We start from the raw sequence: 11,872 nt of genomic DNA on the forward strand, positions 1-11,872 counted from the left end.
CCGTCCCCCGTCCTCGTCCCCAGGTCCCCGTCCCCGTCCCTGTCCCCCGTCCCGGGCCCCGTCCCCGGCCTAGTCCCCAGTCCCCGGCCGTTTGGGAGGCCCCACGGACCCCCACACCTCCAGGGCCCACTCACTCTTCATCCTGGAACGGGCACCGGCGATAACCCCAAATTGACCCTGGACTGGAAAGAAAGGGCGGGAAGGTGCCGCCCTACTCCTCACTCCCCCGAGGCGGGTCCTCCGCTAGGACCTCAGCGGTCGCCCCTCACTAAGGAGCGTTAGGAGCCCGCCGCCCTAGTGTAGTCCCGTCACCCTAACAACCGTCAGCCCAGCAGCACCTAGGCGGCCGCCGGCCGCGCGTGCGCAAATCCCCTGCTCTTGGGCGCGTGCACCGCTCAGCCGGCGTCTTCTGCCTTGTTGCTAAGCAACCTTTCACCGCTTTAATTCTAAATACAATTTCCGGCCTTCAAGGGTAGGCGATGAGCTTCGCTTTCACAACTCTGTACTGCGAATTTGGAGCCTAAGCCCGGACAATAGTCTTGAGCTTGTACTGGCTCTTGAGCCGTCACACTACTTGGCAACTGTTCCTTGCCTCATCCTGCAGTTGAGCCTTACCAGTCTGCTATGTGGTGATTCCCCACTAAAGTTTTAACTTTTCTTTTTCCATCAGGAAACATTTATGCTGTCCCAGGCACTGTAGAAGACATTGGGATATAAAGAAGAGTGTCGACAAGGTTCTTGGCTTCTTGAGACTTACTCTCTAGTGTAAAGTTGAATATATGAATGAATAAATAAGAGAACTGCTGTTCGTACAAATGCGATGACAGAGCCAGACCAGGGTCTGGGCCTTCAGAGTCCATCAGGAAAGGAAGTAACGGTCATTAATTTGGTTTCCTTACAACTTGGTGACATGAGGTATTACTCTTTTCTTTCTTTTTTGAGGGTGAAAACATTAAATATGTTTACTGTAGAAGGAGAAGGAGGAGGAGTAGAAGAAAGGAAGAAAGGAAAGGAGAAGAAAAGAAATGTGTGAAATTTGAAATAATCCTTTCAATTTTTTCCTTCTTCTCATTTGCCCTCAGAAAACTTAACTGGAGAGCTGGGAGTGGTGGCACATGCTATATAATTCCAGCACTCAGGAGGCTGAGGCAGGAGGATCAACATGAGTTTGAGGCAATCCTGGACTACATAGTGAAACTACAGAGGGAAACCCTGCCTCAAAAAATTAAAAAGAAAAATAAAAGTTAACTGGAAATAGTAGGCTGGCATCATTTCAGAATTTCTGTGTATTTGCACTAATTTGTCTGTACTTGAAGAGCATAAATATTCTTCTACAGTTTGCTTTTTTCACATAATATTATCATAGTTGTCTTTCTTTTGGGGGGGTACTGGAGATTGAACTTGGGATCTTGCACTTGCAATGCAGGTGGCAGCACCACTGAGCTAAATCCCCAGCCCTCATAGTTGTCTTTTAATATTAGCACACACAGATTTGCTCTATACTTTTCAATGACCCCATAATATTACATTGTTTTTGTTTTTGTTTATGTGGTGCTGTGGATTGAACCCAGGGCCTTGTGCATGCAAGGCAAGAGCTTTACCATTGAGCCACATCCCCAGTCCCATGGTATTTTTTGTTTGTTTTTGGTTTTTTGAGACAGGGTCTCACTATGTAGTTGAGACTGACCTGGAACTCACTATGTATCCCAGGCTGGTCTCGAACTCATAGCGATCCTCCTGCCTCAGCCTCCTGAGTGCTGGGATTACAGGCTTGTGCCACCACACCCAGCACCATGGTATCATCTTTTAAGTAATTCCATAAAGATGCTTCTTGAATTTTTTTAATATTACAAACAAGACTTCAAAAAATGTTCTCATGAATATTTTGAGCTTCTGTTGTCCCTTCACTCTGGAGGCTGAAGCAGAATTGCCAAAAGTTCAAGGCCGGGGCCAGGGTTTAGCTCAGTGGTTCTGCTGCCTGCCTTGCAAGTGCAAGGACTCAGAGTTTGATCCCTAGTACCAAAAAAAAAAAAAAAAAAAAAAACAGCATGGGCTACACAGTAAATTAAAAAAGAAAAGAAAAAAAAAGAATGCTTTTGAATACACATAAATGTATGTGATTTGCTCTCCAGTGGTGGTCTACCAACAAAGTAGATATAAATTCTCTTTCTCCACACTTAACATGGACCCTGGATATTATCTAGTAAGATGAAGAAACCATTCAGGAAAAGACTTGAAGTATGCCAAAAAGAAATTTAAATGTTTTTGTAGTTTAAATAAATACCACTCAGAAGGCTGAGGCAGGAGTATGAGGCCAGACTGGGTTACAAAGCAAGACCAACGCCAGTCTGGAGTATACAGCAAAATTCTGATTTAAACATACCAATAATAATACCAGCGTTACCTGGGAGGCTATTGCTTGGGGCTGGGCTCCTGCACCAGGCCCCAGTGGACCAGATCAAACCAAAGTGGAGCCCATCCATGCTAAATGCCACAGAACCAAAGTGAAACACTAAGGAAGACCCCAAAACAGACCAGTGTTCCCTAAAACAGTGGATTCCAGTCCACTTGAATCCGTGTAATAAGGACATTCCCTCTGGGTTAATGCTGACAAGAAAAGTACCCTAAACAACCTGATGTTATCCAGTCAGCCTCTTTCTATTGCTCGGTTTCCCTTTTCCCACTTCAGGAAGCCACAGCTCTACCCTGCTCCTCTTCTCCACAGACTAAGGCTGTACCAGTTCATGAATCTTGAGTAAAAGCCAATCAGATCCGAAACTAAATTTGTCCTGATTTTGTCTTTTGATAATAGAAAAGTCTCAAAATACTAGAAGTGGAAAAGATGACACTAAGTCCAACTTTTTTAATATATAAAAGAGCTCCTACAGGTCAAAGAGTAACTGTAGCAAAACAATCCAAGGGAGTGGGAATGGACAGCACACCACTCCTCTGGTGGGAAGCTTTTCCCACACAGATGAGCCCTTAACACTTACAAGCCAGCCTTGCAGTCTCACACAGACCTGGGACACCCAGCGCCCAACTCAGCCAAAGCAAAGCCAAAGGAAAGCCCAGTCAGCGCCCCTTGCGACACCCTGTCACCCACCACACACCCACCCTCCTCTCCCCATCCTTCCTCACCTCTTGCTGCCCCAGCCTCCCTCTCCAGCCAAGGAGGAGGCCAAGTCTCCCAAACACTGACCATTCACAGGATGAGGCCAGTGGGGTGTGGTGTCCCACATCCAGCAATGCCAGCACTACACTGCCTTGGGAAGCTGACACAGGATGATCTCTGTGAGTTTGAAGCCAGCCAGGACTACGTCGTGAGGCCCTGTCCCAAAACAAAAACAATGAACAGGTAAAGATGAGTCCAGATTTCTGACTCCTTATGCAGTCCCCCTCCACGGGAAATCTTTAGTCTCTACTGTCTTCCCCATGCTATGCTCCTGCCTTCTCTTCCTCTCAACCCTCTGTGCCATGTTGGTTTTCTTTCTCTTTTGTTAATAAATAAATTTTATTTTATCCCCTCCCCCCTGCAAAACCACTCTCTATGTACAAAAACTCTGTTTCCATTGTCTGTTGGTTTCCATTTAGGTTATTATATCCTCTCTAAATAATATTGGTGTGTGTGGGGCTGGGGACAGCACCCAGGGGTCTGAAGCATTCCGGGCAAGGGCTCGACCACCAGGCAACACAGCTCTCTACATGCTGTCAGTTTGCATTGTAAGTAGACCATACACTTACATGGTTCAAGATTCAAAAATAATTGAAATAAGCTGGGTGTGGTGACACACCTGTGATCTCTTCTGGGAGGCTGAGTCAGGAGGATCCTACATATGAGCTCAATCTGGGCACTTAGCCATTTAGTAAAACTCTGCCTCAAAAGTAAACAATAATAAAAGGGTTGAGGATGTAGCTGGGTACACAGGCCCTGGGGTTAGTCTGCAGTAGAAAGAAAAGAAAAAGGGAGGGGGAAGAGAGAGAAAGACAGACCCACTGCAAGAGTCTTGGAGAAAACTTAGTGAGCTGCTCAGGTACACTATGCGAATCCTGCCTGGCTTTTGCCTGAGGTCTAACAGGCCCTGGCTCAGAGCAAGTACTCAACAGACATTTGCTGGATAAAAATAGATCATCCTGTGACACCTGTTCTGCTGTTCCTTTCTGTCTAGGGCACTCCTGGTTTATTTTATTTTATTTATGTATTTTTAGGAGACAAGGACTCATCATGCTGCCCAAGCTGGTCAAGCTCATGGGTAGAGTGACTTCTGCCTCAGTGCTGTGTGAATTTCCACAGAGAGATAAAGAAGCATCTGCTTCAGAATGGAGAGAATACCCAGGGCCTGAAGAACAATACCAGGCACCAGTGAAGCTTGGCAAGGACGGCACGGGGGGCACTTACAGCAGGAGGCTGACTTCCAGGGCAGCAGCACTGAAGTCGCCAACCCTTGGCTGCTGGCTTTACCGGGCTCTGATGAAAATGGCCAAAGCTGGGACAGAAGGAAGAGTGCACAACCCTCCCAACCATCCTTATGGGGACCCTGTGGGCTCGGTGAGTGCTGTCCAGCCACAGGGTGGGTGACTGTGCTGTGCTGCCGTCTGGCAGAGGCCACTGGACAGCTAATGGGGCCCATGACAAGATGGAACCACTTTGGGGAGGGGTCAGGAGACGATTCTACTACACTCAGCCTTCCTGGAAGCCGGGACGACAGGCACAGGCCACCCACCACAGCCAACTCAAGCCTGATTTTAAACTAGTGAGAACTGGGCATGGTGGCACACACCTGTAACCCAGCACTTGTGAGGCTGTGAGTTCGAGGGTAGCCTGGGCTACATAGTGAGTTCAAGGACTGCATGACTGTGCATCATGTATCTGTGCCAGTAAAGAAATAAAAAACAGGGCTGAGGATTTAGCTCAGTGGTTCCGCCACCTGCTTTGCCAGCACAAGATCCCAAGTTCAAACCCCAGTACCAAAAAAAAAAGAAATGAAAAATAATGTTTACATGACCTGTGAGGATCCAGGCTAAGTTTCACTCTTTGACCCAATTAGACAGCAGACCTGGGTTGCCGAAGCTGGGTGGCCAGCATGGAGACCTAGACAGGCAAATGCTTTGCCAAAGTCACCCCGGGCTGCGTGGGGGGCCTGGGTTTGGACAGCCCTTTCACTTTCCAGACAGACTTTGCCAAGCTTTCAACAGTGTCTATGCTTTAAGGAAGGATTTTTTTGTACCGGGGATCAAACTGAGGGCCTTGTGCTTACAGGGCAGGCAGTGGAACCACTGAGCTAAATCCCTGGCCCCAGAAGGGTATTTTTAAAATCAATTTGTCCCTGGAACCGATTTGTTGTAGCAAATTAGAAGCAACATCTGAAAAGACTTCTGTTTGTCTCTTTTTCTTTTGTATTTCTGTTTTGCCGAAGTAATTATTGTATAACAAAGCATTTCCTTCGTTTTTTTTGTTTTTGTTTTCCTCCCCCCTCCACCAACAACAAGTAGGAATTCAGCGTGTATTCAATGATGGGCAACTAGGCAATAAAACTCTACACTGTGTCTCTTTGTTGCCCATCATTGAATACATGCTTGAAATGAAGAGAAAAAGGAAAAAAGGAGCTGTGACCCCTTTTGTTTTCCGTTTAAAATCAAACAAAACAAACACCAACTCTGCTATACACTAACATCTTCAAAGTACACTGTCCGTACAAGAGAAGGGTAGGAACAATGTGCTGACAGAGATCAGACACAGGTGGGGCGACAGTACTGGTGGGCACTTTGCGATCCCGGTTCTAAATGGAGCTGCCGAACTCTTTTGCCGGCCACTTGAGGAAAGCAGGAAGAGCTTCTCATCCAGGGTGTATAGTGTCGGAAGATGAGGCGCTTCGTGCCCCGGGCCATGGGGGGAGCTCTCAGAGCACTGTGGCTGCTCAAATCTGAGAGGCTTAGCGCCCAGGCCTGCAGTGAAGTATCCCTCTATCCTTGCCCCAACTTCCTCAACAGCGAGCTCCTTAGCACCCGTGTTTCCTCCAGATCTGCTTAGATTCTGTAGGGTCCTCTAGAACGGAATCCACATTCTTCTTGGCAGGAAGATAAAAGAGCTGCTTCAGTGATCTTCACCTGTGTTCACAGATGTTCCTTCATGCCCAACAGCAGGATCTGCTCAGGCCTTCTTCTCCCAAGGAGGGTGAGTTATGTCCCCGGTACTGCCACCATCTCCCTTCCCAGAGACTTTTGTTTTTTGTTTTTTGGGGTTTTTTGAGAGGGGTACTGGGGATCAAACTCTGGACCTTGTGCTTGTGATGCAGGCGGCTCCTGGGGGCTTTGTTTTTACTTCAACATTTTTCTGTTGAGGACCAGATGCCTTCCTTCCAGGTGCAGTCCCTCTTATCTTTCCCTTTGCATGTTGCTCCTGACTGGTTTTTGAAGTTGTGCCGTTTCTGTACGTTGCTATCCACATATTTGAGTACTTGCTTTCTAGAACCCATTTGTCCCAGTTTTTATTCCAGCCACTGTAATGTAGAAAGTGTTTCACTTGTTTGTCCTTCTGGCAACCTTTACACACTTTGCTTCACAAAGAGGCCGGTGAAAGCACAGTACCTGTCAGCCTCCTGGAAGTTGGGCATCATGCACAAAGGATTTGCCGCCTCCTTCCCCACCACCCCACACTGCCCCCATTCTATCCCATGCGCCAGCACAGCCAACACCAGCCGTGGCCACCTGCCACGGTGTCCTTTCCCAAGCAAGGAAATCTGCGCTCTGTGACAGTCACCGCTGAAGAGCAAGTGGGCACGCAGGTGGGGCCATGGTGCTTCTCCATGCCCAGAAGGGAGGACCCAGCATCCAGAGATGCTTCAGGCTGAGGCAGGAGGATCACAAATTCCAGCTCAACCTGGATAATTTAGTGACTTAGCAAGACCTTGACTTAAAAGTAAATAAATAAAAAAAGCCGGGCTTGGTGGCACATGCCTGTAATCCCAGCACTTGGGAGGCTGAGGCAGAAGGATCACTTATGAGTTCAAAACCAGCCTGAGCTACATAGTGAATTCCAGGTCAGTCTCAACTACATAGTGAGACTCTGTCTCAAAAAACAAAACAAAACAATAATAAAAAAAAGTGGTGGGGATGTGGTTCAGTGCAAAGGCCCTAGCTTCAAATCCCAGTACAAAAAATTAAAAAGTAAAATATATTAGGGAGGTCTGGTGTGGTGGTATACACCTGTAACCCCAGTACTCAGAAGGCTGAGGCAGGAGGACTGTAGTGAGTTTGAGGCCAGCCTGATCTACATAGTGAGATCCTGACTCAAAAACTAAAAATAAATATAGAAATCGTGCCACTGCCCAATGGATCATGGGCGACCCCTGGTGTCCACCCTTACTCACTGAGCCTCACCCAAGCCTGGTCCCTGGCAGAAGCGTGACCTCCCCGGGGTAGGGTTGCGTGGCTCAGTCACAATCTGGGGCTCTGTCCTGGGTGTGGGAAGACTGCAAACTGCTACCCCTCTTGGGCTCCTCTGGGAGGGGACTGCTATCAACAAATAAGGGGACAAGCAGGAAGGACGTGTTGGGGGCACAGAGACTTGGAGGAGTTATCAACAAATAAGGGGACAAGCAGGAAGGACGTGTTGGGGGCACAGCGACTTGCAGGAGCTGAGAACAGTCTTGGAGCAAGGGTCCCTTTCCTCCTGCCACCCTCTGGGCCTGGGTCACTGGACACACAGCAGTTACTGTTTCAGTCTGAGTCTGGTCCGGATACCGCATGGGCCACTGATACTCAGAAATGCTTTGAGCAGTGTATGGCTCCCAGCACCCTGGGAGGCTGAGGCAGGAGGATCCAAAATTCCAGCCCAGAATGGGCAATGTAGAGAGACCCTGTCCCAAACAAAGACAAAAATACTTCATTGTTTGTCTGAAATGCAATTTTAAGTGGGCTGCCTGACTTTTCATTTGCCAAACCTGACCAGTTTATTAGGTCCAGGTTAGAAGGAAGGAGGGAGGGAGACTGAGAAAGAGTCAATTTGCAGAGACAAAGGACTCCAGCTCCTGACTGGGTGTGGTCACACATAATCATAATCCTAGTATTCAGGGGGCCAAAGATGGAAGATTATAAGTTCTGAGTCCAACAGCAAAACTGTCTCAAACTTTAAAACATGTTTTTAATCATGTAAATATGAGCTGTACTGGGCCTGGGCCTGAAGTCCCATCTACCAGCAGGCTGAGCAAGAGCATGTCTTGAGCCCTGAAGTCCGAGGTTAGGCTGGGCAACACCTTGAGGCCTTCGACTCAAGTAAAACATGTTTGTGGGTTAATGCATCATCCGTTTGGCACCTGTTTACTGGGTACACACCGTGGCCTGTCAATTGGCTCTGGGCACTGGGCTGCACACAGCTCTTGGCAGGGAGGACTTTGCTGCCTCAGCCTCACGGATCCAGCCTTGTTGGGGACACCAGTGGTTCCAGGAAGCCTGCCTGCCTCCCAACCGGGCACGGGTGCACTCAGCACAGCACCTGAGCTTTATTTGAGGCAGCATCTCACTAAATAGTCCAGGCTGGCCTCCAACTCATGTCTGTGCTCCTCCTGCCTCAGCCTCCCCAATGGTGGACTGCAGGCACACCCCCCAGTCCAGCTGAACCCTTCTTTCTACCTTGTGCCATGTCATGTATTCCGTTGACAAGAGACAGCAAGATTAAAACATTTTTCTGGCATTGAAAACAGAGGAAAAAGAAGAGGAGGAGGAGCACTGTATCCCATCCACAGTTGAACCCTGCACCTGGAAGGCAGTTCCTCCAAGAGCACTCTAGCAGGAAGTCAATTGCAGAGAGCAGGATGGCCAGGGCATGGCGGGGCACACCCGTCATTCCAGCACCCAGAAGGCTGAAACAGGAGGATAGTGGGGTTTGAGGACAGCCTGAGCTACATAGTGAGTTCCAGGTCAGCCTGGACTGCAGAGAGAGACCCTGTCTCAAAAGAATGGAAAATCAATCAAACAAAACCAGCCAAAAACAAAGTAAACAGGAAAAAAAAAAGTAAACAGGGTGAAACGGGCCTCCCCTAAAGAGTGTGGACCCACGCGATACCTCCTGACATCTCTAGGCAGACGGGGCTACAGGAGGGAGGCCAAGCAGGGACGCGGATCACAGAGGAAGCAGAGCAGCAGCCCTCGCCCAGGCTTTCTGGGACAGCCGGGTTCAGAGGAAGCCGTCCGCTCCGCCTCCCACAGCCCGGGTGTCTGCGGCTGCGCCTGCCGCTGAGCGAACCCAGGGGAAGACTGTAGGCACAGCGGGAGGAGCTCACAGGCGGTCCTGCAGCCAGCACATTCAGTGGCCGGTTAGCTCAGTTGGTTAGAGCGTGGTGCTAATAACGCCAAGGTCGCGGGTTCGATCCCCGTACGGGCCATGAGGTTTTTCCTTTCTTTTCAAAAATTAATTTTGCAACATTTAAAAAAACAAAAACAAAAAACAACAAGTCTTTTGAGGCCACAAACAGCGAACGGACAAACCTCCCTGGACTCGCTCAGAAGTCGCTCCAGGCGGCCGTTGGAGCCCGCAGGGAGGCTCTGTCCCCGCGCTGTCCATTTCAGGACGTTTATGGCGGAACAGCAGCCGTGACACTCCCAGAGGCTCCAGCCGGGAGGGAAGTGCCGAACAACCAAGGCAGATCTCTCAGAGGGCACCGTGTGGGGTCCCCATCGCAGCTACCTCGGTGCTGCCCGAATACCCAGAGGGGGCAGTCCAGGGCTGGAGTGAATGCAGCCCATGCTAAATCGCACGGGTTGAGCTTGAATTCGTGATTCTCCTGCCTCCGCCTCCTGGAATCCTGGGATTACGGTGTGCACCCCCACACCAACTCCTACATTCCCAGACCTTCTAAATTTTTACTTTATTTTTGAGGTAGTGTCTCACGGTATAGCTCAGGCTGGCCTAGAACTGGAGGTGATCTTCCTGCTTTAGCCTCCCCAGTTTTGGGATTGCAAGTGTGTGCCACCACACCAACTTAATTTTAAAAATATTTTTCCTAATTTTATTTATTTATTTTTATTATGAGACAGGGTTTTGCTAAATCTCTAATTACCAGGCACTGTGGAAAGGTCTCCAACCCTTCATACTGTGCGGTCTGCCCTAAACCACTAGCAGCTCCAGCTCAGCCACAGGCTCAAGTCCCTGGCAAGTCAGCACTCAGAGTGCAGTGGGCTGTTTGCAGACTCTGAGTCTGAGAAGAGCCCCGCACTGCGGCGCCTGGTAGAGACCTGAACACCCGGTTCCTGTGCGTCTCACGTTGGGATATGCGTGCCAGGACATAGCTCGGTATCGCAGGACAGATATGGCCCTCAGTCCATGCCTGGGTAATTGATGGGGTTCCAAATGTGCCGCCGAGCCATGGAAATGCTATGCGGTGGTGTGAAGACTGTTTTGAGCTGAAGGCGATGGAGCACCTGAAATCCCACATCTGCCAAAAACCAGAGCCTCCCGAATGAGTCAGCAGAACTCAGCCATCACAGACCCCCAGGAGCAGCTAGTAAAATCGACTTGGACCTCTGGGATGGAGACGTCAGCACCAAGGCTACGTGGACAGGGCCTCACAACCATCAGCTCTCCCGGTTCTCTCCTGTGGATCCACTTCTCAATCCACAGTCCCTTCCGCTCCCTCTTCTATTAAGAGGGTTATTACTGCAGCGTATGGTGTGGCCTGTCACCCCAGCTATGAGGACCATGAGTTCTAGGCTAGCCTGGACAATCAAGCAAGACAGTGTCTCAAAGTAAGAAAGGCTGGGAAGGTGGCTCGATGACTGCATGCCCTGTTTGATTCCCAGCACCAGGGGTTGGATGGGGGACAGTTGTGACAAAACCCCACACTCTAACCACTACTTGAGTCACATTTTTCTGTGCACTCTTTTATTTTTGTGAATAAAAATACAGAACTGAATTGGGTCTTTTCTCTTGTCACTTTGTCTTCACTCAGTTTAGTTTGAAGGCCTTCATTCAAAGAAAGGTACTTTCAGGGGCCATTTAGCTCAGTGGCACCTGCCTGCCTTGCAAGCAAGCACAAGGTTCAGAGTTTGATTCCCGGTACAAAACAAGACAAAACAAAACAACAAGACCATAGCAAAAGCCTGTCTCAAAGAAAAAATATATATATATATATATATATATATATTTGCCATATACCTACTCTGAAACCTGTACCAGTGGTGACCACATAGATTACGCTGATATTTTCCTCTCTATGGGATCAAAAAGATGGTAACAGGGAACCATGGACCAGATGGTAGGAGTGATTCTACGCTTAAGGGTCAGAGGGGACATGTGAAGATGGGGGAGCTGGAGGGCTTTCTTTCAAATTTAGCGGGGGAAAAAGGAAAAGAAACTGGGCACATATTAGTCCCACCTATTCAAGAGGCTGAGGCAAGAGGATTACAAATTTGAGATCAGCCTGGGAAATTTAGCACGATCCTGGGTCAAGTAACAAACAAACAAACAAACAAACAATTGTAAACTTTGGTTCCCTTCTTCAATCTGTCAGATTTACGGCGGGGGTGGGTCAGGAATCCACAAATCTTGCAGAACGGGCGTTGAGAACATTTGAATAGTGTGAGGCGTTAGGCCAGGGGCTCTGGAATCTCGAAGACCTCTAGAGGCCTGGGAAACCCAGGACAGCTCCTGGAGGAAGTGACACGGGAGAATTAAAAAAAAAAAACCAAGGCCAGGCCTTTTGTCTAGCAGTCTTTGCAGAGCACAGCAGGGCGCGGTCAGGGGGCCTCCTGAGCTACTTTGGCCTGCTGGGCACTCGTAGCCCGCCCCTTTCTCTCGTGACGCACATTGGCCGCGCCGTCGCTCCTGAACCCAGGTTCGAGTCCCGCTTCGGCCTCCATGGCGGACGCGGAGCCGGGG

The 11,872-nt window shown here is 49.1% G+C and overlaps 1 protein-coding gene, 1 long non-coding RNA gene and 1 other non-coding gene across 21 annotated transcripts in view; 2 read left to right on the forward strand and 1 right to left on the reverse strand.

Annotated features, from left to right (window-relative positions):
• Positions 1–344, reverse strand: part of Mok (MOK protein kinase) — a 32,590-nt gene extending 32,246 nt beyond the window's left edge. For 9 of the 19 annotated variants that reach the window (XM_033766816.1, XM_033766815.1, XM_010607236.2 and 6 more), the window contains exon 1: positions 135–344. Coding sequence is in view for 14 of the 19 variants with exons in the window: in XM_033766815.1 (XP_033622706.1) it covers positions 135–141 (7 nt within the window). In the remaining 5 variants the exon portion in view is untranslated. The remainder of the gene's footprint in view (positions 1–134) is intronic. The other 10 variants (XM_010607246.3, XM_010607248.3, XM_010607247.3 and 7 more) reach the window with 6 other exon arrangements.
• Positions 345–415: 71 nt separating this feature from the next.
• LOC104850359 lies at positions 416–1,106 on the forward strand. The gene is made up of 3 exons (XR_776947.1): positions 416–472; positions 671–915; positions 1,083–1,106. It is a non-coding gene; the product is annotated as an uncharacterized LOC104850359 (long non-coding RNA).
• An 8,200-nt stretch (positions 1,107–9,306) lies between these two features.
• Positions 9,307–9,380, forward strand: Trnai-aau. Its single transcript has one exon. It is a non-coding gene; the product is annotated as a tRNA-Ile (tRNA).
• Positions 9,381–11,872: the final 2,492 nt, after the last annotated feature.

Source organism: Fukomys damarensis, unplaced genomic scaffold (assembly GCF_012274545.1).
Source record: "Fukomys damarensis isolate Sample0158 unplaced genomic scaffold, DMR_v1.0_HiC HiC_scaffold_21, whole genome shotgun sequence".
Lineage (NCBI taxonomy): Eukaryota > Metazoa > Chordata > Mammalia > Rodentia > Bathyergidae > Fukomys > Fukomys damarensis.